Here is a 26479-nt window from a genome sequence, read left to right as displayed (position 1 = left end):
TACTCTTTCATTTCTTTTAATTACAAGCAAATATATATGTATTTCTCAGATAAAAGGTAACAGGCTATCTATTATTTCTGCATCCTGCTTTTTTACACTTAACAATATACCCAGGAGATCATCCCACAGCTGTAGCTGGATACAGAGATCATTCTCCTTCCTTTCTATAGCTCTACAGAAACCCACTGTATGGATGTCCCATAGCTGACTTAACCCATTCCCTATTGATGGATATTTGGATAGTCTTCTGCTATTACAAATAATGCCACCACAGAAAGGCTTCTGCATATGTCTTTTCCTATTTTTGCCTGTGTATTTTGGGGATAGATCTTATAAACAGGATTGTGTGGTCAAAAGAAAATGCACATGTAATTTTGCTAAATATTGCCAAATTCCCCTCCTTAGAAGTGGTACCATTTTTATATACCCACCATGAGCTGATAATTTTTACATGCTGACTTTAATATTAAAAAATCTGAAATCTCAGGGGCCTTGATTAAAAATCCCTGAAAGGGGTTTTCATGAAGCCCATCTAATTCAATTCTCCATGTTCTGGACAAAGGAAATTTCTTTTGAGAAAAGGCAATGACATGCTCAAGGAACTGCCTTCACCCCTTGCCTTTCTGACCTAAATACGCAGTTTACACATAATTCTTTCTATGTCAGAGAAGTTAGGCACAGTATTAAATATTCGGATTGAAAATATCATAGGTTAGTTTAGGTCTTTGTGAACTACAAGTAGTTCCCTGAAATGAAAACTCGAAGTTCGGGGGTGGCGAGCAGGGGGCTTCTCAGTGCTCTCTCCTTTCCTGGTCCCCTTTCCTCCTTTTAACAAATCACAGATTTGATGAGGATTGCGACGGTACCACAGGCAGGTGCTGGCTCCTATCCGCACCCGCACCGCTGAAGAGCATCTCCCCTGAGCGTCCCTTTCCCTACAGTACCCTCCCAGCACCTGAGATTAGGCACTTATCTCATTCACTCCTCACAATAACACTATGAGGTGGATGCCCTAACAGCCTCATTTCACACCTGAAGAAATGAAAGAGCAGAGAGGTTAAGTAATTTGTTCAAGGTCACACAGCTAGCAAGCAAGTAGGGAGCCAGGATGCACACCAGGCATTCCAACTCCAATACCTACCTTTAACGGCTGTGCTGCGGTGCTTCTATGTTTCAGACCCTCATCACCTGTCGCCCAACTAGTGCAGGGGCCTCCCAACTGACATTCCCCATCTCTAGGGGCACGCCTACACACACACACACACACACACACACGTGCACACATGCACACAACTCTGCCAATTATCCTCCCTTCTCCAATACCCATGTAATCTTTCCAGAACATCAATCGCATTACATCAGACCCCTGCTTACAAATGACTACTCAAAAGATAACATCCAAACTCCTTACCTTGAGAAACACAGTTCTGTATCACCAGCATCCTGCCGTTTTTTTACATCCTCAGCTCTCGCCATTCCCAGCCACTCCATCCCATATCCGTGCCCATTAGTTAAAAACACACTCTGACCTCCAGTCAAGTGGAATTACTCTGAGGCTCCCAGTTCACCAAGTTTTTTCTTATCTCTGAAAATGCATCTCTTCTCCCACCTCCATCTAGACCCCACCCTCCCCCATCCACTTGACAAGCCCTTAGGCACAGACTCAGAATCAGCTCAGGATGACCTCCTCAGACATCTGGGCTGGTCCTTCCTGGACCCTTCTCCTCCACCCTCCATCCCCCCCTACAGCACCCGCTAGACAGAGTCTCACTCTCACATCCTCTACCCACTCAACCCTCTTCTCCACCTGCACTCAGAGGTAATCATTTTATCAGGTCTTCTTTTTGTTTATTCTTCCAGTAATTTTTATGCAACAAAGGAAGATGTGAATATATATTTATATATTTAAGAATATATAAATGTTATACATAATATATACATATATTTTACGTAATAATATTATATATGTTCCTATTCTCCCCTTTTCTTACACAAAAGCTAGCCAACTATGCACACTTCCTGCACCCTGCTTTTTTCTCTTGATATATCTTCGGGATTTCTCTGTTACAGCACACAGAGATGATCCTCCCAGTATGGGAAGATACAGCCATATTTGTTTATTAATCCCCTGTTGCTGGACATGGAATAGAGTACATCCCCTGTTTCAAGGGACTGAGTGAGACCCAGTCCTGCTGCTTTTCGTCCAACATCAAGATTCCACCAAGCGCACAGCTCTGATCTCTGCCAAAGAGAGTCCAATGGGACTGGCCACTGCTGGAGCCAAGCCATGATAAGAGCACCAAGTCATGATGCAGGTCCAGGGGGAGCAGCCCACGTTCTGCACCTTCTTTTACTTCCAAGAACCACACAGGAGTGGAGGTTAGGATCCTCTAACTTCTTGCACCTTCATTTCAGTTTCCTGAATCACAGAACTCAGATCCTGCAGCCCACAGAGTTCACATCTTAGGTGGGCTCAGACAGGAAACAGATGCCACCATGTGTCAATGACTAAGCTTGGCATTTCATCTAGTCATTCAACAAATATTTGGTGAACTGCTTCTAGCAACCAGGTATTGCTCTTGGGGGCTGGGGGTGTAAATCACTGGATAAAACTCCCCAGCATAGGCAGGATGGGAGGAAATGTAATAGACAATAAAAACATAATAAATAAGTAAAATAAGTAAATGATAGTTTGTTTGAAGATAACAAGTGCTATGGAAAAAACAGAACAAAGTAAGGGAGTTTGGACTGGAAGATGCAGGATGCAATTTAAATAGGGTGGTCAGAGTGGATCTCAGTGGCAAATCGTGGCACATAACTTATTTTCTGGGCAACTCCTTTTTGCAGCTGCCACAGGTCAACTGTCATTACCATTGCCACAACTAAACAGTTGTTATCACAATGTCAAGGTAATAATAAAGTATCCGAATGTTGCAGTTGTCTTGAGTTGTGTTGTTCTAGAAATTGCTTGAAATAAGTAGAGTGTTCACTTAGGGCTTAAAAACCTTTTTTGTCATAAGAATTTCTGTTGTTGAAAACTTTGATGCCATGGGGCTTAAGGGGTGTTCCAGGTGGTCATGTCCACCATCTCCCCTATTTGAACTGAATCTCACAGAAGAAATTCAGCCTGGAAACTGCCTGTACCTTTAAAGGCACAATTACGCCCCTGGCTGGAGATAGCCAAGTGAGACAGAAAGCCAGGTTACGCTATGACAAACATGTATTCAGCGTGTCCTTCCTATATTCCTGTCCCTGTGTCATGTCGCTGACTGTTACACTCAACCCCGCGTCCTGTAAGAAGCCCACACTCTCTCAGAAACCCTGCACCTCGGCTCACGTGTGCCTTGAAGGTGGAGCCCAGACCAGAGCTTGGGCTTCTTGCTGCCTGAGTTTGTGGCTCACACACACACCACCACCACCACTTAGCCCACCTCTCCAAACACAAAGGCAGACTAGTTGTGTCTCTCTAGCCCTTTCAGACTGGCAACCCAAAGAAAGCGTAAGTTGGAGAAAACCAAGCTTTGGTCTCACATCAATTCTCAGCCATGAGACCCTCCTGTGATGAGTGAGGATTTTCTCATCACAAAGTCAGTGAGATCAAAAGTTAGGTTGCAGGTAACTTGCTCCTTCTCTCAGGTGTTCAACAAACTATATGTCAGGGACCCTGCCAGATGCTGAGGACACCAAGATGAACAACAGTGGCCCTGCCTGCAAGGACGTGGCAGGGCCTTTAGAGGAGATCCACAAGAGGTGAGCACGGGGAGGCCATGGAGCATGATAGGAAACAGGCACCCAACGCCCCCTTCCTGCCTGGGGCCAGGGAAATCTCCCTAGCAGAGGGGAGTCAGCAGAATCCATGAAGACAAAGGCATGTTCCAGTTGAGGACAGGGACGAAGCAGGAGGGCAGCCAAGACAGAACAGCAAGTCCAGACTGGAGAGCTAGTGGGGGCAGGGCCAGAAGGGGCTTCTCAGCATCCGAATCTCGAGCTACAGGCAATGAGAAGGCACCGCAGGGCTTTAAGTAGCAGATGACAAGGCGAAGCCTGCGCTGGTATGGAGAAAAGAACATTCTGAGGACAGGCTCCCTTGGAGGCAGGGGAGAAGCTGAGAGGCCTGAGGCAGCGGCAGTGGGCACGAAATGTGGGTAGGGTGTTCTGAAGGAAGGGGACAGCGCAAGTTGGAATGGGTCAGAGGGCCTGGCTCTGAGCCTGGGCTCTCCAGTCGCTGGCTTGAGGACCCTGAGCTACTAGTATTTATTTAATCCCTACCTACTTCACAGGGTTGCTGGAGGATTAACAGTGCCTTGTGAACCGTACAGCATGGCAGGAAAGCAGAGCTGTCCACTCACCCCCTGCACTGTTGCATCTGTAGACCCCTCGTCGCTAGGAGAGACTTAAAGTTACCCTCACAGGCATGTATGTTTTCTCTGCTCACTTAATTTCTCTGGCAGCTGAGTGGTCTTTGGTAAATCTGGTCTTCCTTCTGAACCTGGCTTCCTTTTCTACAAAACAAGATCACTGAATTAGAGGATCTCTAGGGTGCCTTTCAGCCTGAAGTTTTGTTTTCTTATTCATCTTGTATCCCAATTTCCAGGGTAATAATTATTTGTCAAATGAAAAATTATTGAAGGAAGAGTCATCAATAGAAGGAAAATAAGCTAATGAGTAACTGACACTGAAAACTTAGATGATAAAGTGTGTGTTCTTTAAAAGCCTTGAAGGCTCATATTAATAAGTTCCATTCAAAGACACAGTCATAAAAATTCAAAGGTGTTTTCAACCAAAAAAAAAATGATTTTTATATATAACATCTGTGCTCCCAAAAGGTTAAATTATCATTGGCCTAGATGTTTACCCAAGAAATCTAAAAGACATGTCCACTTTAAAACTTGCAAAGGAATATTCATATCGCTTTATTTGTAATAGCCAAAAAATTAGAAACATCCTAAATGTCCATCAACAGGTGAGTGGATAAATAATTTATGACATATCCGTAAAATAGAATACCACTCAGCAATAAAAAGGACCAAACTTTTGATATATGCAAAAGAACAGACGAACCTTAAAATCGTATGCAGAAAGAAAACCCACAGAATGGGAGAAAGTACTTGCAAATCATCTATCTGATAAGGGTCTTGTATCCAGAATTTATAAAGGACACACAATTTCACATCAAAAAGATAAACATCTCAATTTAAAAAGAGACAAAGGACTTGAATCGACATTTCTCTAAAGAAGATATAAATACAACAAGCACATGAAAAGATGCTCAACATCATTAGTCATTAGGGAAATGCAAATCAAAACCACCATGAGATACTACTTCATACCCACTAGGATGGCCATGATTTAAAAAAAATAACGGAAAATAACAAGTGTTGGCAAGGTTGTGGAGAAACTGGAACCCTCATTCACTGCTGGTGGGAATGTAAAATTGTGCAGCCACTTGGAAAACAGTTTGGAAGTTCCTCAATAAATTAAACACAGAATTACCATATGACTCAGCAACTCCACTTCAAGATACATACCCAAAAGAATTGGAAACAGATGTTCAAGCAAACACTTGCACACAAAATTCATAGCAGCATTACTCACAATAGTCAAAAGGTGGAAACAGCTGAAATCCATCAACTGATGGATGGAAAAACAAAACACTGTCTATCCATAAAATGGAATTTTACTCAGCAACAAAAAGGAATGAAGTACTGATACATGTTACAACATGGATGAACCTTGAAAACATTATGCTAAGTGAAAGAAAGCCTGATACAAAAGGCCACATATTGTATGATTCCATTTATATGAACTGTCTAGAATAGGCAAGTCCATAGAGACAGTAAAAAGCAGACTAGTGGTTACCAAAGGCCTAGGAGAGGAGGGAATGGGGAATAATTGCTTAATGGAGACAGGGCTTCCCTTCGGGGTGATGCAAATGTTCTGGAACTAAATAGTAGTAGCTGTTAAACAACATTGTGAATGTACTTAAAACCACTAAATTACACTTTAAAATAGTTAAAATGGTTAATGTTACACGTATTTTATCACAGTTTTTAAAAATACTATTTCCCCAGCAATCATTATGCTGAGTGAAAGAGCCAGGCAACAAAAGGAGTACATACTGTGATTCCATTTGTATGAAATTCTAGAAAATGCAGGTCACTAGTAGCTTGAGAGGAAGGGGCTTAAGGGAAAGAGAGAAGGATAAATTATAAAAGGTATGAAGAAACTCTTACTATCTCTATTGTTTGATTGATGCTTTAAACATTTACAGCTTAGTTTACTTCCATTATACCTCTGTAAAATTGAAAAAAAAAAGACCAAAAAATGTTTTAAAAATTATCACTGGACGTCTAAATTCTTACTTATTAAATTTCTAAATATACTGCGGAACTCACTGTTTAAAGGATCTTTGCTATAACCCCTTTTGAAGGTCAAAAGCAAACAGTCTTGCCCTGATTTATCGATTCTATTAAGTCTGCTTTTTACATTCAACAGTTTCTTAAAGCAAAAGAACACCTGTAACAATGTCTGCTAAAACCATTCAAGAGTATGTCTGGTGGAGACTAAGCGAGCTTGATGTGGCCATGTTTCAAGTCAGAAATTCTTTTTGCTATTAATAGGAGCCTAGGACACTTTAATCATTGCTGAATCCTGGTTTTTTGAACTGGTTCAAAAATGGTCTGGCAGAGGCTCACTTTGCAAATCAAACGATCATATGTTATCATTTTAGCACACGCTGAGTGATTAGTGTTTATATACTCTCCGTAAGCATCAAATTCAGATCTTGCCTGACATGTATAACAAGCAGAATAAGACAGTGAATCAAACGCCAGAGTCAGATTTGCTCATGGAATTTAAGTTGGGATGTGGATTTCAAAACCAAAAAGGAATACTTAAAGCTACAAAAAACGGAAAAAGGCGTTTTTTAATTGGACTGCTTAGTTTGTCTCAAATTAAATTTGGCCTAGTTTCACATTTATTTCCGCAGTTTTTTCCATAATATTTTCTTTGCAAATAATAGGTTTTCTATAAATTATTTTGAGGATGTAGATATTTACATAGAGATGACATGATCACCTGTATTATATAACATCCTCCCATCCCAGCCCCACTCCACCAGTTCTTTCATAAATACTATTTTTCTTAGCTTTGTTGAGTCCTTTTAAGCTTGTGACTTGATTTCTTCATTTGTAAAATGGGGAGAATAACTAGCCTCACAGGATTATTGTTGGATTAAATGATTAAATGGATTATACATATATAAAGTGCTTAGACTAGTAGCTGACACACAGGAATCACTCAATGAATGTTAGTTGTTATTCATGTTATTATTACTATTCCCTTTTCCAGATGAGAACACTGAGGCTCAGGGTTAGTGGTGGCAAAGCTGAACATAGAACATACAGCATGCCTGCTCCTGATTCTTTTCATTACTCCACACCACTTTCCCCACCCATACATATTTTGTGCATGAAAATAAGAGTACCAATCTGGAAAAGGCAAAAATAGCTGTGTAATTTAAATCTGAAAAACATGAATAAACCGGTAGTCACAGAGCAGCTCAAGGACTCATCCAGTTTAGGTTCCAGGGCAAGTCATCAGTCATTTTTAAAATCGCCTTCACATAGTGATTTCGAAAAGGGGGATAAAAGGTTTCTGCAAAGAGTCAACAGAGCTTTGAGGATGCCCCCCAAATTGTGCAAGCTAGCAAAAATTACATACTGCCCATTCACTGCCTTCAGCATTAAAACAGATTTATATATTCACTTTGTATGGACATTAAAAAGTACTGCAGCCCGGGATAGAATGTCTGCTGGAGGGGTTAAATGGAAAGTGGCAGGCCCATCAATTAAGTTCCTATCAAGTCAAGACGAGAAAAAACCAGAGGATGCAAATCATATCTACGGGCTGGTACAAGGCAAACATATTTGCAAGGCTGTCTGATTTAACCTACATATACAAACTAATCCATTCTAAAGTGATATGTAGTTATTGCTCCAGTTCCACATATTTCATTGAGGAGTTTTTTTTTAAACATGGTCAAATTAAAAGATAACACCACTAGCTGAAAGTTAGTTGGGAAACAGGATATTCAGAGGGTCTCACGGTATCACTCCCAAAGACAACTTACTAATCACAAAGAGAAAAATGTCCCGTAGTGATAGAGAGATCTGGCAATGACCGTGTTAACCAAGGGATGAAACTTAGCGGAACACACATTACCCGTTGTATGTGGATCCTTGCCAAAGTGCTTCACCTGAATCTGGTCATGAGGAAACAACAGACACATCCAGATCATGGTTCATTCTACAAGACAACTAGTAGGGAATCTTTGGTCACGAAGAGTAGAAAAGAGCAGGTACACTTGCTACATTAAAAGAGACATCATAGGGCTTCCCTGGTGGTGCAGTGGTTGAGAGTCCGCCTGCTGATGCAGGGGACATGGGTTCGTGCCCCGGTTCGGGACGATCCCACATGCCGCAGAGCGGCTGGGCCCCTGAGCCGCTGAGCTTTCGTGTCTGGAGCCTGTGCTCCGCAACGGGAGAGACCACAACAGTGAGAGGCCTGCGTACCACAAAAAAAAAGAGACATCATAAACAAACAAATGCCCTGTGAACTTGAACCAGGGGGGTTTAAAAATCGTTATATGAGACATTTTTCTGACAACTGGAAAAAGTTAAAAATCAAGTGTTTATTAGAAAACTCATTTAACTAAGACTAATTTTCTTAGATATGATAACAGAATTATGGTGATGCAATTTACTTTCAAATGCTCAGGAGAAAAATATGTGATGCTCTGCTTCTGTTTGGAAGGATGGAACAGAGCATGAGATGCCCCAGAGAGACCCAGTCTACCCCCACGTGCAGAAAGACCTTTGGGGGGAGATATGGGAGGAGATAACATACCCAAAGATGCTTTTCAAAATTCTCTTTTGGGGGCTGAGCAGACTAGAGCCGGCAGATAAAAGGTCAGTTTATGAATGTTCTCCATTTCTCTCTCTCCCATTTCCAGGCAGAAAAAAGGGCAAACAGCAGAAAACGCAACAGACGGAAATATGAGGATGCTTATCCCAGCCTGCCCATTACCTTGCTGTGTGACCTCAAACAATTCTCTTGACTTCTCCCATGCTCACTTGCCTTACCTAGAAAAACAGGAGGGCTGGGCTAAAGCAGCTTTCAGATGCCTCCCAGGTCTAAAATCTAAGATGCCAATGGCTCATTCAGTCTTAAAGACAATGTGCAATGCCAACGTGAAAAGTCTATTCCTATTTTTGTTTTTAATAATGCAGGTAGTGGGCTTCCCTGTTGGCGCAGTGGTTAAGAATCCGCCTGCCAATGCACGGGACACGGGTTCGAGCCCGGGTCTGGGAAGATCCCACATGCCACGGAGCAACTAAGCCCATGCGCCACAACTACTGAGCCTGCGCTCTAGAGCCCACGAGCCACGACTATTGAAGCCCGCGTGCCTAAAGCCCGTGCTCCGCAACAAGAGAAGCCACCGCAATGAGAAGCCCGCGCACCACAACGAAGGGTAGCCCCCACTCACCGCAACTATAGAGAAAGCCCGCGTGCAGCAACGAAGACCCAATGCAGCCAAAAATAAATAAATAAAATAAATACATTTATATAAAAAAAGAAACAGTTTTAGAAGAATAGAGAGTTCATTAAAAAAATTTTAAATAAATAAAAATGCAAGTAGTTTTTTTTCTCTGATTAGAAAATTAATACATGCTCACGAAAAAAAAAAGTACAAAAAGAAGGGATTCCCTGGCACAGTGGTTAAGAATCTGCCTGCCAATGCAGGGGGACACAGGTTCAAGCCCTGGTCTGGGAAGATCCCACATGCCGCAGAGCAACTGGGCCTGTGAGCCACGACTACTAAGCCTGCGCTCTAGAGCCTACGAGCCACAACTATTGAGCCCGCAAGCCACAACTACTGAAGCCTGAGTGCCTAGAGCCCGTGCTCTGCAACAAGAGAAGCTACCACAATGAGAAGCCTGCGTACCTCAACGAAGAGTAGCCACCGCTCACCCCAACTAGAAATAGCCCACGTGCAGCAACAAAGACCCAATGCAGCCAAAAAATTAAGTTAATTAATTAATTTTTTTAAAAAAACGGAAAAAAAAGACAAACCACTATAATTACGCCACCTAGAGTTAGCACCCCTGTTACTGTCTTTATATTTATTCTTTAGATGCTTTTCCAGGCTTGCAGGCACTGGCACATGCTCATACACGTTTTTTAAAGAACATGAGATCCCTGTACACATGCTGCTTGTAATTTTTTTTAGTTAACAATATTATATGGTTTACATTCCATATTAATAAATACAGAATAATGGCACCATTCTAATGGCTGAATGGTACACGATATTATACATGCACATGATTTATTTTCTCAGTGAGAAACATCTGGGTGGTTTCTAATTTTCTGCTCTTCTAGACAATGCTGCAATAAATATCTTATGTTCATCCTCATTATGTAAAGTCTCTAAATCAAGATTTAATCACACAACCCCTCTCCCTTTTCATATAGAAAGTAAAAAAATCTCTTTTCAAGTATCAAATAAAGGTTCTCCATAACTCCAGCCTATCAGCAACCCTGCCAGCCCGGGAGGACGTAGGGGCCCGAGGAGACCCGGTCTTTAGAAGGCTCTGGAAACAATGTTTGGTCTCGTCAATTCAAGGAGGCCACACGGAAACCTGAGGCCCAGCTTTTGGATAACCGTGATCTCTTTGCAAAGTGTTTTTTGGCCGTGAGCTCTGGGTGCAGCCCACGCTGTGGTAACTGAACACACAGCATCGTTTACCGAGTCCTACTTGGGGCAGCTGGTAGCCTCTCAGAAACATCTGTCAGCCTATGCTTATGTTTTCTGCCTCTAAAAATAATAACATCACCAAACAGACTCCCACCTGCCTGTGTTTAATACAATCAAATTTAGACACATGAAAATTACTGGATCTGTCTCCGAATTGAGAACAGTACTCTTTTTGCAAACTCAACTATTCACTTTAAGATTCCAGAATAATTAACATTCCAAAATAATTGTTTTTATTTTTTAAAGTTTGTAATAATTAGAAAACAGTATAAAACGCCCTCCTTTTCACTGACATGAGTGGCTACTTTTCCGTCTTAAAATTATGTCACTGATCCAAATATACTTTTCAAGTGTTGGAGGAAGCTTTTAATTCTCTTTTTGTGGTTATTGTTGTTTCTGTGAGTGATCAGTCTCACAAACATGTACCTATGTCCTTGATTAAAACATAACTCATTCTCCATCAGATGTCTAGGAGGCGAGGGGAGGCATTCTACAGTGATAATCACTCAGCGATATTCCTGGGGATTCACATAATTTTATTCTTGGAAGGAACTGACACCGATCATTTCCAATCCCTGGAGAAGCAGGATTAGGAAGGTTAATTGGCTTGTCCAGATCACCTACTCCCAATCCAGGGTTTCCTTTTCCTCTCTGACCCTCTTTGTCAGAAACCCAATAATTAATTTACAAAGACGCTCATTTTACACTTGACAACACTGGGAAGATCCTACCTACCATGCTATTCAATAATGAATTCAAAATAAAGCAAAAGAAGTAACTTCGTGAAACGAATACATCTTTAAAATATATATTACCTAGTCTACTCTTTCAGCATCATGACACTGGAGGTCAGGTTTAAGGGCGGGTCCAATAAAAACCAAAAACATATCTGGAAGACCGTCTATAGACAAGCGGCACAACTGAAAAGCATTTAAGATGTTCAGACAGCTGTGAATGGAGGTTTCTAGGTTTGGACCAGAGTGGAAGCGGCAACTGAGAACTAGTGGGTCATTACTGTGATGGAGAGAAAGCAGGTGCAAAGAAAGGGCAGTAGCAAATGGCCCTGGTGCATCCCTGAAGCAAATACTCACATAAAAGAAGGGAAAAGTGGCGTGAAAACTATCTTCATGAGGTGAAAACCACCCCCAAACACAGGCACGACCCCACGCCTTTTGTTTCTGAACACATGGGAAGATTTATTTGGCAAACTGAGCTACAAGTTATTACCACATCCTCATACAACTTGCTTAACAGCTCCCTTTTTGCTCATAAAGTACATTCACATCAATATGTACCATCCCCCTGACGGAGCTGCTGTCAGCGAGTTGGAAAAGTTGCCTTGTAAACCATCAGGGGACTTATTTATCTTATAAAATCCAGCAGGAATTATAGGAAAGGGGAGGATGAATTAACTTGGCTGTAACTTCTGCCACTGTAAAGACTTTATCCTATTAGATGGACATACGCATTAAATCCAAAATACCCCAAACTTGCTGTCTTGTAAATGTCGAAGACTGAAACCTTAGTTGGGTGGAATTTAAACAGTGACCACGGTTGAGCCAGGCAAAATACCAGCCCACCGCCAATATCCCCTTGGTGGCGGCTGGAAACCAAATTCACATTCCTGATGGAAAAATGTGCCTTCTCAATTAAAGTCAGGATTTCCCAGTCTTCTCACTGGTGGGAACAAGAAATATGAGCTTCCATAACAACACACACATCACCAAGACCCAGCCAGGTTCATTAACCAGAAAGGGAATTGCCACGTGCTCCTTTCTACAAGCGACTGAGTACCGTCTTTTGCCCCGATTCTGGAATAAGGACCACTTTACTTTCTGCAAAATTTTTCAACGCGCTATTCTAAACACAGCTACCATGTCACTCACAGCAGCTGTGGAGCTACAGCAACCTCTCCTGTCAAAATACACGAAATTGTATCAGCTAGACCATCCCAAGCAAAATAATTACTGTGGCAGGAAATAAAAAATCAGATTAAGTGGGATTTTTGTGGCACAGGAGACCCCTTCAAGCTTTTGCCTAACAGGGGGGCCAAGGAGGATGAAGGGAGGGGGAGCCCTACCTCTGAATTTGTCTTTGGGGTTTTAACTCCACTATCTCAAGCTTCTTCCATTCTTGCTTTCCAAGTTTAGTTCAGTCTGTTTTGATTCTATCCCTTGGTTAGATCTCAGTTCCTAACATTTTGTAGACTCTTGTTTATCAAAGGCTTGAATTGAGCTATATTGGTTTGTTTACTTGAGGACTAGCTGTTGTGGGCAGGGAAGAAATATTAGTTTAGTTGGAGTCAAGAACCTACAGCCGGGACTTCCCTGGTGGCGCAGTGGTTGAGAATCTGCCTGCTAATGCAGGGGACACGAGTTCGAGCCCTGGTCTGGGAGGATCCCACATGCCGCAGAGCAACTAGGCCCGTGAGCCACAACTACTGAGCCTGCGCGTCTGGAGCCCGTGCTCCGCAACAAGAGAGGCCGCGATAGTGAGAGGCCCGCGCACCGCGATGAAGAGTGGCCCCCGCTTGCCACAACTAGAGAAAGCCCTCGCACAGAAACGAAGATGCAACACAGCAAAAATAAATAAATTAATTAATAAACTCCTACCCCCAACATCTCCTAAAAAATCCACATATCTTAAAATTCTTAATTCTAAATTCTAAAAAAAAAAAAAAAAAAGAATCCGCCTGCCAATGCCAATGCAGGGGACACGGGTTCAAGCCCTGGTCCGGGAAGATCCCACATGCCACGGAGCAACTAAGCTCGTGCACCACAACTACTGAGCCTGTGCTCTAGAGCCTGCGAGCTACAACTACTGAGCCTGCATGCCAGAACTACTGAAGCCCGCGCGCCTAGAGCCCGTGCTCTGCAACAAAGAGAAGCCAACAGAATGAGAAGCCGGCGCAACGCATTGAAGGGTAGCCCCCGCTCGCCACAACTAGAGAAAGCCTGTGTGCAGCAACGAAGACCCAACGCAGCCAAAAAAAAAAAAAAAAAAAAACAAAGAACCTACAGCCGCAAGAAAAATAAATCAGAGAGAGAGAGAGAGAGAAACTGGATGATGGGGCATCATTTCACTGTGAGTCAATCCTGGTGGGGTTATTTATCCCCCCTGGTGACTTACATGCATAGGCAAAGAGATCTTAACAGATCAGAGTCCACATTCCAACGGACAGATATGGGCTTTTTAAATTATTAATTTGATAAACTGCTAAACCGGTAACAAAAGAATAAGTGGATAGAAGAATAAAATGGGTAACAAAATTTGACTTCTTTTTTTTCTCCTGCAGCAATGGCATTAGAACTGCTCTTCGTACACCACAGGTATAGTCATTTACTGAGACTAATGGGAATAATGTACTACATTTCATAATACTGATCTCTTTGGCAATTTGAGAAAAACTCATAACTGGATGGCTACACTTACTATCTAAAAATACTTATCACAACAAACCCTCAAGCAAAATTTCTTAAAAAAAAAGACAAAAACCCTTAATAGGCTTTCTAATGAAGCAAAGAAACTTTTCAGAATGCTAAGAAAAGAACCCACCCTCTCTCCTTCCCTGTTTTGGGTAAACGCTTAATCTTCTCAGATGTTTTCTCCTGCTGAATGCTTGTCTTAGTGCAGTTTAAGATGGTGTTTAAAATTTTCAAAATTCCTTCTAAAATGTATCCCTGTTTCCCCTAAAAACGGACTCAAACTAATGTTAGAAAGTGGCACTGATGTTAGAAATTCCATCCTTCTTCCAGAAAAGGACCAACTATGAGTTGAGATAATGTCCCTTTTTGGCAAATTCTTATTTCCTCTCCGATTCTGGATGTAATTGTCAGCATGCCCATCACAGTGGGTGGACATCACACACAACTTGCCTGTGTTATCACTCTCTAAGAGTTACATGGAGATCCTTCCAAATGCAAAATGTCTGTAGAATTATCTGCGATCAGAGTGACTACTTGTAACATTTTCGAGACTGAATTAAGGAGCACTTTGCTCTGAAAACACAGTTGGCCAGTGTCCTAACGCGATGCAGAAGACTATAAACTTCAGCAATCAAAGCTGGATTTATATCTTCATAAGTCACAAACACATGCAGGTGACGCTAACTATCAAATGCTAAACCAAAACTTTTTCTATTTTCATAATTGATTTTTATTCATTTCATACCAAAATAATCTGTAAAGGAAAAAATAAGTCATCTATATGCAAATTAAATATGCAACCTGATATCAAGCATTAGCCAAGAGTATTTCACGGCAAATCAAATAATTTAGGAAAATCACCTGTGTGCTCACCTCATAGATGTGTGTGCTTGTTTGGTTTTCACCATGATTAGTACCACACTTTCTAACTGCATCCGACAAATGAATTCAACACAGCACACAGAACTAATGGCTGTGTTTTCATTCTGAAGAGAGTTTTAGAACTTACAACCTAAAATTGTAATTTCTAATGTTCATCATAGTTAATAAATAACTTGTTATAAACCAAGAATTAGGTTTGATTAAAATTAAAATATAAAATACTTTTGAAAATAAAATATTGTGAATATTTGAGGAGATAAATCCGTGTAAAATGTTCACCAACAACAGCAATGTCTTACTTCTGCTTATATGAAGATTTTTTTTAAGCTTTCAAGTTATTCTGATTTCCTAAACTCATCCCAAATCTCTTCTTAAGGTGTTATTTATATTAGTTGTTGCCCAAATGGCTTACATAATGCTTCACATTTTATCCAATAATGTCTCCACATTGGCCATCTTAGAGAATGCACGTTTAAAACAAATATCTTACAAGATATTAGTTATATGTGTCTAACATGGCTGATAATCTTCATAGGTAATGCGAATATTGGCCCGGATTCAGAGGTTAACAAGAGCAGAGAGGTCATGGACCATGCTTGACTGAAGCTAAAAATGCAACAATGAGAAAACTAAATATACCTGAACAGCCCAAAGGAACTCCACAGTAGTTAACTTTTGGCACGATCTTCGTCAATACTGAGACTGGGTTCCATAAGACAAACACCAAAGTCAGTCACATTATTCACTGTCACACCTCATTCTCTTAAGACCAAACATAACATAGGTGAATAGGATTCTGTTTTTATTATGATCATGACTATTATGATCATGACTTTACCCAAAATGAAAACCGTGATTAATGAAGATCAGTAAATAGAGACATTAAGAAGTGAAAAAGGGACTTCCCTGGTGGCGCAGTGGTTAAGAATCCTCCTGCCGATGCAGGGGACACGGGTTCGAGCCCTGGTCTGGGAAGATCCCACATGCCGCGGAGCAACTGAGCCCATGAGCCACAACTATTGAGCCTGCGCTCTAGAGCCCGCAAGCCACAACTACTGAAGCCCACATGCCACAACTACTGAAGCCCACCCGCCTAGAGACTGTGCTCTGCAACAGGAGAAGCCACTGCAATAAGAAGCCTGCGCACCACAAGAAAGGGTAGCCCCTGCTCGCCACAACTAGAGAAAGCCCACGCGCAGCAATGAAGACCCAACGCAGCCATAAATAAATAAATAAATTTATTTTTTAAAAAAGTGAAAAAATTCTTGTAATCCTTAAATGCTATGTAACATGAAGAATATTGATATCTTCATCATTTTGAAAGCGATCAAAACTTCTCCGCTTGGGCTTCCCTGGTGGCACAGTGGTTAAGAATTGCCTGCCAGGGCTTCCCTGGTGGCGCAGTGGTTTAAGAATCCGCCTGCCAATGCAGGGGACACGGGCTCGAGCCTTGGTCTGGGAAGATCCCACATGCCATGGAGCAACTAAGCCCGTGTGCCACAACTACTGAGCCTGTTCTCTAGAGCATGCAGGCCACAACTACTGAGCCCACGTGCCTAGAGCCCTGCTCCTCAATAAGAGAAGCCACTGCAATAAGAAGCCCATGCAGTGCAACGAAGAGTAGCCCCTGCTTGACGCAACTAAAGAAAGCCCGCCTGCAGCAATGAAAACCTAATGCAGCCAAAAATAAATTAATTAATTAAAAAAAAAAAAAGAATTGGCTGCCAATGCAGGGGACACAGGTGTGAGCACTGGTCCAGGAAGATCCCACATGCCACAGAGCAACTAAGTCTGTGCACCACAACTACTGAGCCTGCTCTCTAGAGCCCATGAGCCACAACTACTGAAGCCTGTGGGCCTAGAGCCCGTGCTCCACAACAAGAGAAGCCCCCAGTAACGAAGGGTAGCCCCCAGTCGCCACAACTAGAGAAAGCCATGCGCAGCAACAAAGACCCAATGCAGTCAAAAATAATAAATAAATTAATTAATTTAAAAAACACAAAACTTCTCCTCTTATGAATTACATTATAACCTTACTCAAATAACTAGAAAAAGTGCAGGTTCCCTAATACAATGTATTTAACATGCCATCCACTAGAGGAGAATTTCACCCAAAGCTCTAGCTCACACAATTCTCAAATCAAGAGGAGGACACCTCATTTTGCAGCTGAGGGCAATCTCCCGGCTACATTTTCTCAAAGATGGCTGATACAAACAGCACCTCATAACTACATAAAAATGGTTGCTCTGACTAAATTATGCAGTTTCAAAATAACCTGCTCAAGTTTCAGCCCATTAAAGATGGACCTGCAAGGCGTTTGCCATGTTATGTCTGCTTCCCATGGAATTTCAGTGGATACTGAGGGGAGTGCAAACCCCAAATCATCCTTATAAATAAAGACTTTGAAACATAAGCGCAAGGACATGGGGAGGGGGAAGGGTAAACTGGTACAAAGTGAGAGAGTGGCACTGACATATATACACTACCAAATGTAAAATAGATAGCTAGTAAGAAACAGCCGCATAGCACAGGGAGATCAGCACAGTGCTTTGTGACCACCTAAAAGGGTGGGATAGGGAGGGTGGGAGGGAGACACAAGAGGGGGGGATATGGGGATACAAGTATATGTATAGCTGATTCACTTTGTTATACAGCAGAAACTAACACAACAATGTAAAGCAATTATACTGCAATAAAGATGTATAAAAAAAAAGAAATAAACATAAGTGCACAAACATCAAATCCCATGAGCACATTCACCAGCCTTGGACCTGGTGCCTGAACACTGATCTGTCACCAATGCAAAACAAGCCAGGCACCTCTTTGAGGTCTCTCTATCCTGGACTGCTAGCCGAAGGGGCCATCTTTGAAGAGCTCAGGCTTATCAACTAAAGTAAAATATTCCAGGGGTGGAATTTTCAAAATGGGGGTGAATTTACAGGGTCAATTACTTATTACATGAGGTAACTGAAATACACTTGAAATGATCCATCTCCCACAAAAACGGCCTTTATTTTCAACCTGGCAACATTTCAAAATCAGTCACCGCTCTACAAAGATTTTTCTATGAACATAAAATTCTTAGTTTTTTCCTAATTAAAAGTAAATGATAGGAAAATGCAGGGTGACTACAATACCAAAGCAAACTCAATGTGCACCCTAGCTTCAAGCCACAAGACACTGGCCAGTAAGAAGCACATGAGATGTTTCCCAGTTAATAATCAGTCAATTAGATTTTTTTTTTCTCTTTCACTAAATAAACCTCAGGTTTTAAACATTTTTTTCTCTGTTAGTTTATATTTATGTTAAGGACTAAAGAGAAATTTTAAGCAATGATGTACTTAAACTGTCCATCATATTTAGTAAATCTTAGCTGAAATTTGCAAAACAAAGGGAATAGAATAACAATATAAAATATTTTCAGTTTCAAATAGTTAGCTACTTGTTAGTAGTTGAAAGTTATATAAAATCAAACTAAAGCAAAAAGTTGTCATAAATGGAGCTTTTAATATTCTACCAGTCAAAAACAAGGGAACCATTTTGTTCTGAAATACGATACCAGCGTTCTTTGATGTCAAACTTAAATTTTCACTATTCTATTACATAAGTCAGTCTTAAAAACAATATTTACTTCCATTTATGCTCCATCACTGGTTATTTCTCTTATTACATTTTAATAAGTTTATGTAACTCAAAGCAGTGCCGAAAAACTCCTGCTTGGTTCCATAGGATTGATTTTGCTGTGCTTGTGTGTATTTCTTTAATTTTCTCCAGTTTCGCCCGCTCATCATTCAGACTTTCCAACACTAACTACACTAGTTTTGAGGACTTCATTACAAGCTGAGGGAAACTTTTCGGAGAATAAAGATCCTTCAAACAAACCAACATTCTAGGCCTTAAACTGTCAAACAAAATTTCGAAAGAATGAACGAAGCCTCACCGTTTTACTTTTATGTCTCCCAAATGGGCTGAAAGAGCTTCTCAGAGCCTACTGCCCACCCCCAATCTACTCGACGCATTGGGACAGCCGGCCCGGAAAACTCGCGACCCAAGTCGCACAGTTTCCCCCTAATCACAAGATGGTAACCTTAATGGAAAACGGTTCCGCGGCTAGAAACTCTTCGCAAGAGCCTTCTTGGAAAGTGTAAACACTTCTTGCAGGACAAAGCAAAAATACGTTGTCTACAAACCCTCACCACCCTTTTCACCCAATATCACTGTTTGACTTCATGGGCACCATTAAGGGTGGTTTCTTGGCGCGGCGTTTTACTTACACGCCCTCCAGCACGCGCGCGCACACACGCACGGCTCTCCATACGTTCCAGCGGCCTCTTGGGACTAGAAAGATGAAATATAGTCCCTGGGCCATTTCCCCCCAGTTTGAGTTAATTTAGTTCAAAATACCCGGTAACGTCCCCGAAGAGAAGAGACAGGGGATGAGGAAGAACAAAATTATTTTCCCCAAATAGCTTGGCTTCCCTCTCCCCAAACTCACAAAAGGCCAGAATGACACCGACTCTGCCGAGAGGGCGGGCAAGAAAACTTCAAACGCAAGGCGGCCGAGAGAAGTTTAGCGGGAACGGGAGAGAGGAAGCCACAAAAGGGGGCGCCCGGGGCTTGTCCCCCAAGCGCACCCGGGGCCCCGCTCCCCCTTTCCTCCTCTTACTTTTGGATGATCTGGGTTAGGCCGGCTTGGGGCGGAGGCGGTGGCGGCGGCTGCATCCCTCTCGGGCCTGGGGGCGCCGGGGGCGCCGGGGCACCGGGCACGCTGCGGGCATCTCTGTCCGGTTGCTCGGGGCCGCTGGGCTCGGCGTCCTGGCTCATGGCTGCGGCCAGCACCTTGCGAAACAAGACCGGCCCGGGCTCGCGGCGGGAGAGCGCGAGCGAGGGGCGACCCCGGGGCGCGGGCGCTCACTGGCCGGGGTCCCCGTGCCCAGTCCCCTTGTCCTTCCCGGTGGCGCGGGGAGGAGACGCGAGGGGCGGGGAGGAGGCAGTCCCGGCGGCCCCACCTCCTCCTCCTCCTCCCGCCGGTCCCGCTCGCCCGGCCGGGCCAAACAGAGGTAGGGGCCAGGGGGCGTCTCCCAGCCAGCAGGAGCCCCTGGGCGCCCGGGTGGTCGGGGGAGCTCTGCCCGCCGCCCGCCGCCGCGCGCCCTCTGGGTCCCCGGTCCGGCGCCCCGCAGCTCAGTGCAACCGCGTGAGGCGGCGAGACGCACGCCAGTCCGCCGCCGGACGCCGAGTTCTCGCCTCTCCCGCTAGCGGGGCGGCCTCCGTGCTATCCCCCGGGACCGCGCGCGCGGCTTCGCGCGCTCCTGCCAAGCGGGGCGGACCGAGCGCGCCCCGGGCGTCTGCGCTCTTCGCCAGCGCAAAGTGCGCGGGGCTTGGCACCTTCCCGCGACTGGAGCCGGGCCAGCGCCACTGGTGGCTGAGGGGCCCGACCCCGCGGGGGAAAAGCCCGGAATTCCCGCAGGTCGGTGGGACTGGTAACCCCAGGTCTTAGATGACCGGACCCGAGGGCTCTCCAAACTGGCCATTCCAGCTGCTGATTTCAGGGGTCCCCAGAAGTAGCCGGCGAGGCCGCCGTGATTTCTCTTCATTTATTTCCTCACTTCTCTAAAGGACCTGCCACGATCCCGCGAGCGCAAAGACAAAACCACGTATATGTTTTATTCTTGTTATTTATTGCCCAGATCTCAGTAGGAATATAAAGGATGAAAAGGAGTTCGGTGACATCGCACCCCCAAGTTCACCGCTTCTGAAGCTCTGTTGGTTGCTGGGGAGCCAGTGTGCGCCGCTTCACCTGCACACACCAGTTCACAGTTGCGGACACAGGCATCCTGCGCGGAGGAGTCACCCCGCAAAGTGCAATGTGATGTCCTGGAGCACGGGTAGAGGTCTGGGGAGTCACCTGGTGCCGCAGAAACATCTAGAAGCTGGGCAAAGACCTCGGAGAGTGGTTACTCTGGAGATCCTTACCCTCCGTCGGGCACACGGCTTTTTAAATCCTGACAGGGGCAGCACCGAAAAGCGTCCCTTGGGTGCGTTGGAAGCCAGAGCGCGCAGTCAGGGTGCCCCACGGCCTGGAAAGAAGTTTGCTGAAGGTCTCAAGCCAACCCATCCTCCTCCCGCAGCCACGTGAAGGAAAATTCTGGAGATGGGTTCTCCGGGACCGGCAACTAATTGAATTCCCTGAAAGATGCTTTCTTCTCTCCCTAGACTGTGAGTTTCTGTCAACTTCCCTGCCAGTTTCAGGAAGGTAAGCCTCCCTTGATTGCTGTCATCCTACTTATATCTTTCCCGCTCCCTCCCTCTCTCTCTCCTATACATAAAATGCCCTGTCCACTCTCACCTTTCTTCTGTCTCTCTCTCTCCCTCCTTCACCTACAGATAAAATGGTACATCAGTTCCTTGTATTCATAAAAGTAATCACAATTCGCAAAATTGAATCTCACCAGAAAACCCAGGTAAAGAGGTACTGATTGTTTATTCATTTCACAAATGAGGCAAGTCAGGGTAATTTTTCCAACTATATATGGCTAGTAAGAGGCCATCCCAAAGAGTCTTCTCGGGCTCTGGGAGTGGTTAGTTCATCATCTTTAGTTTCTATCACTGAAGTCCTGACTATGGTTTCCATAAAACTCCACCTTCCACTGCTCCCCTACCTCCTTGGTTGAGGGAAATTATCTGAAATTAACATTGCAACTGTCCCAGAAACTAAAACTTTCCATATGCTTACATTAAAATATCACTCTGAGAATCCCCCAAAACCTTTGTGAAAAAAGCTTTGTAGTCAAAAAAAGACAGATCAGCAGTTTTTACCAGAGAGGTTGAGTGACTCAGTCTCTGAGTGTCAGTTACCAAATATGTAAACTGGCAGGGATGAGACCCGGACTTGCACAGTCACTGTTAGGATTAGCGATAATGTATCTTGCACATTTGGTGCAAGAGATATTCAGTCTGGCAGGTATCACAAACATGATTCCTTATATTCCAAACTTGTAGCCAAATAGAACAACAGACCTCAAACTCCAGGAAGCTGAATGCCTGGAAGTCACAATATTAATATAACTTAATCCATTCTCATAACATTTTTACTGGCACAAAAAAACAAAGGAAGAAAGGAAGGAAAGAAGGGAGGGAGGGAGAAAATAAAGAAGGGAGGGAGAGAGGAAAGGAAATTCGTATTATACAAATGCACCTCTCTACATCTCAAAAATGATGTATTAGTTTTGTGACAAAATAATAACAGTGGGTAAATCTTGGGTATTCATTAGACTTTTCTTTCATCCTTTCTGTAAGTTGAAATTTTCAAAACAAAAAAGGAAAAAAATAATAATTCACAAGGTGTTTTTAAGAAGCCCCATTTCCATGAGTATAGCTTAATGTTTGCAGTTTATGTAAGAACTGAAATTTGAATTGAAGCAGATGTGAAGGGTGAGGGAACCACTGCAGCAAAAACCTAAAGCTAGTTCCTGTCTTATCTCAGATCCCCCAAAATGTTGTCCAGGATAATAATGAACAAGACTTTCCATTTTGCAAGTCAAACATTAAGTGTATTAAGCAATTCCAATGAAAACTATTTATTAACTTAATGTCGTTTCACTCCTTTCCAGGAGAAATGAGAAAGACCCCTGGCTGGGGTTGCAGCCATGTAAGAATCTTTAGCAGTCTTGCTTTTGTGGGTCTGTCCTGTGTCATCACCACCCCCATCACACTAGGATGTGCTTTACAGTTACTGAAGTGAGGGAAAGGCTGGGGAGGGTGTGTGTGTGGTCACCCGACTTGACAAATGGGGAGGGGAGGGCTGGTAACATCTCTGTTCCACTCTGCAGAAGCATTCTGTCCCTGCTGACATACCAGTAAACAGTGATCAGGAAGTGAGGCTTTTGCTGTCTATGAATATATTGAACATTTCACAGGAGTCAGCTGCTAAGTGCTTTCATAGATTATTATTTACTTCATACTCCCAATAATCTCATGACATAGCTACTGTTGTTACCTTGTTTTAGAATTGAGGAAGCTGAGGCTAGAGGGCTATAAGAACTTGCCCCAGGTCACCTGGCTTTTAAGAGGCAGAAGCAGGACTGCAGTTAGGTCAGTCTGACCCCAAACCTCTCCCACTGCCTCAGTGGCACACCTAGACCTAAGATGCCACCTGTCTTCTTTTGCTGTGATGCTGCCTACATCTTCCAGTGAATGTAAAATGCCCCCTGCATTGTGATTCAACTCTGCCACTCATATTTATCCGAATCAGTAAATTAATAGGCAGGATCCAAATTGACGCCTTATAAACAAGAAAATTTAAAGAAATTAAGCAGCCTAGCAGTGGGTAGTAGAAAGGAGCAGGAAATCGAAACTAGGTCTCTGTCACTCTCAAACTTGCCAGGGACTCTGGTTTGTTTTGTAATATTAATAAATGTTTACTGGGTTCCAGACAGTGGTTCTAGGAGCTTTCTTATGCCTTATTTCATTTAATATCACCAGTTTGCAGACATAGAAGCTTGATGAACCTGTCCGAGGTCACAGGGATAATAAATAGTGGAGCTGAAGTTCAGACCCTGGTCTGACTCCCTGCAACTCCCTGCCCTCTGTTCAAGGTGATGTGAGCATTCATCTCTGCGGATGGAATCATTTAATCTGTACTGCTATTCCATATATGTATATTACTACTATTTTTTAATGACAATTTACTTAGTAGATTATAAAGTTTGATAATACTCAGAACTGGTGAAAATGCAGGACACAAACATTCTCATATACTGTGGGTGAAATTATCAGTTGCTGCAACCTCTTTGGAAGTGAGTTGGCACTGTCTATTACAGTTACAACAAAGGAAACTGATTCAGTAGTTACCCTTTTAGGAATTTATCCTATAGGTTTATTTGTAGCAACAACTAAAGTTCCATGTTCAAGGAAGTTTATTGTGGCATTGTTCATAATAGCAAACCAGAGACAACCAGAATGCTAAGCAAAGGGACTGGTTACATAAAGGATGGTCCCTACATGGAAGGGATTACAAGGTAGCTCTCAAAAAGAAGGGGGCAGGTCTGTATGCACTGCTAAGAAGTTGCCAAGACCTGTTACTAAGGAGAAAATACAAGTTCCTCAGCAGTATTGCAGTATGATTAAATTTGTATAAAACCAAAGAGTATAAAACATTCCAGGAAAATTATACAAGTAATTAATTATTAACAGTAATTACCTCTGGAAATTGGGATGGGGCAGGAACCTTTTTCTTTTATGACCTTTTATATCGTTTTTATTTGAAATAAAATTTAATCGAAGTACAATATATATACTGTTTGAAATTTTTTTACTATAAACATGTGGTTTTTTTAATTAACTGACAACAAAACCTTTCTTTCTTCAACTAATAATTCTTAATAGCACTTAGCACATGAATAGGATTTTATTTTTAAGGTAAAACTTCGTCTGGAAGAATGAAGGAGAAACACACTGGACAATGTATTTTCCAGAGTAGCCTTTTGTTATTCTAACAACCCAAGTAGAGACAATTGAATAATTAACTCATTAAGTTGCCGTCAGTCATCTTGATACAGTTACAACCTACTAGTTTGATAATTGTGGATAAATATTAAGCAACCTATCAACATTAGCCATAACATATTAACTGTTATCTGGGTATTAATAACAACAGTTATCATTTCTTGAGTATTACTCTATGCCAGACTGTCTTGAGCACATAATATTTCTCATTTAATCCTCACAATTACCTTATTAGGTGGCTGTGTTTATGCCCATTTTAAGGATAGGAAAACTAAGGCTCAAAGAAGTTAAGCCACTCAACAGCTACTGAGTGGAGGAAGTGCAAATCTAACCCCAGTCTCTATTCCCCCTAGGATAGAGCTTTTAACTGCTCTGCATAGTGGCATGATGTTTCTTGGTATAATGGGGCTTCTGAGACCAGACATTTCCTCTGCTAAATGCTGGCTGGTTTGACCCTCTCTGCTGTCTCCAGTACCTCATCCTTTATTTTCCTATCTCTCCACAAGACCTGGCTTCTCTTTTCTATCCCCCTGAGGTGAGCTTTACCTGTTTGCTGGCTTCTCTCTCAGAGCTACACCCTAATCTTTTACTTAAACTCCATGGAATCCCCGCAGATGTCTCAAAACAATCATAAAATAAAATCCTGTGCTAGCTTCATAAAGGATTGCCTCTCTGAAAACGGAGGAGAGGCAGTGGCTGAAGGATGCTGTTTAAAAATAATATGGTTACTCATGGATCTGGATGCACGTTTGAATTTGAAGGAGACAGTCAGGGAACTTTAGCTGAGCAAAAGTGAGGACATGACCCAAGAGGTTCTTTTCTGCCTAACAACTCATGGAGAGCATCCCTCATTGGCTGTAGGGACAGGCTTAGCCTCCATCTCTCTGGTGGTGGATTTATCAGCCAGGCCCCTTGCCCTGTGATGAGCCGCACAGGTATTGTACTATAATCAAAGTAACAGTTGGCTGGGAGTCAGAAAATCTGGGTTCTGGACCACTAGGTGTATCCAGTGTTCCTGAACAGAAAAGCAGTCATCCCAAACCAGGAGTGACATCAACATCTTTGCCTTCCCTAAAAGCATCACTGCCCCAAGCCTAGGTAGCTTGACCTCTGTCTTTCCACAGCTTGCTCAGTACCTGGCCATGAACCAACAGTGGATTGAGTTAGAATCCTAGGCGCTCAGAGCCGGGTAGGGCAGGGTTACCTGCATCTGGCTTCCAGGAAAAGAAGAATTTTGAGCTGTGCTTTGAAGGATCCAGAGAATGGCTTTATCTCTTTTGCTATTACCAAGAGAAAGCAAAGCAGCAGGGTACAATAAGGGGTGTTATAAAACAAGCTGCAGCTGAATTTTCTTGGAGGGGGGATGGGAAGTGATGGAGGTATGAAATGAATGTGGCAGAAATGTTAGCTGGTGGCTAGTTGCATGATTTAACTTCCATGGGGCCCCGCACCCCCTGTGGAGACCCAGCTTCTACACTGCAAGCTTAATCCCTGGGGAATGTCACTGTCATTCAGAAGCTGGTAGTGTGACTCGGGCCCCAGCCAAGCAAAACAGCACTTCTCAGAGGCAGGGGATTCCTTTATCCAGCCCCTCCCTCCAGGTGCCTCCTCCGTCTTCCCTTATCACCAGGGCTGTCTGTCTGTCAGGCCAGTTGGTCGGCAGGGAATAAACATCTCAGGCTGTTTGCCTACTGGCTTGGGGATCAGGTGACCATTATGGAAAGCAACACCGGAGGCCTTTGCATGCCAGTGTGATGCCAGGAACAGTGAGAACCTGTGATATGCTGACCTCACTGAGTGGGCACCCATGCAGCTGGCCTGGAGTGGGGAGACTGGTGCTACTCCCCG

The 26479-nt window shown here is 43.2% G+C and overlaps 1 protein-coding gene across 1 annotated transcript in view; it reads right to left on the bottom strand.

The window, feature by feature from the left end:
* The window catches only part of RBM20 (RNA binding motif protein 20), a 216636-nt gene extending 196676 nt beyond the window's left edge, over positions 1 to 19960 (bottom strand). Inside the window, exon 1 of the mRNA XM_082674111.1 lies at positions 19794 to 19960. Coding sequence (XP_082530237.1) covers positions 19794 to 19951 — 158 coding nt within the window. The 5' untranslated portion in view covers positions 19952 to 19960. The remainder of the gene's footprint in view (positions 1 to 19793) is intronic.
* Positions 19961 to 26479: the final 6519 nt, after the last annotated feature.

This window comes from Grampus griseus, assembly GCF_964374135.1.
Source record: "Grampus griseus genome assembly, chromosome: 16".
Lineage (NCBI taxonomy): Eukaryota > Metazoa > Chordata > Mammalia > Artiodactyla > Delphinidae > Grampus > Grampus griseus.
This window is presented reverse-complemented; position numbering and strand designations above follow the sequence as displayed.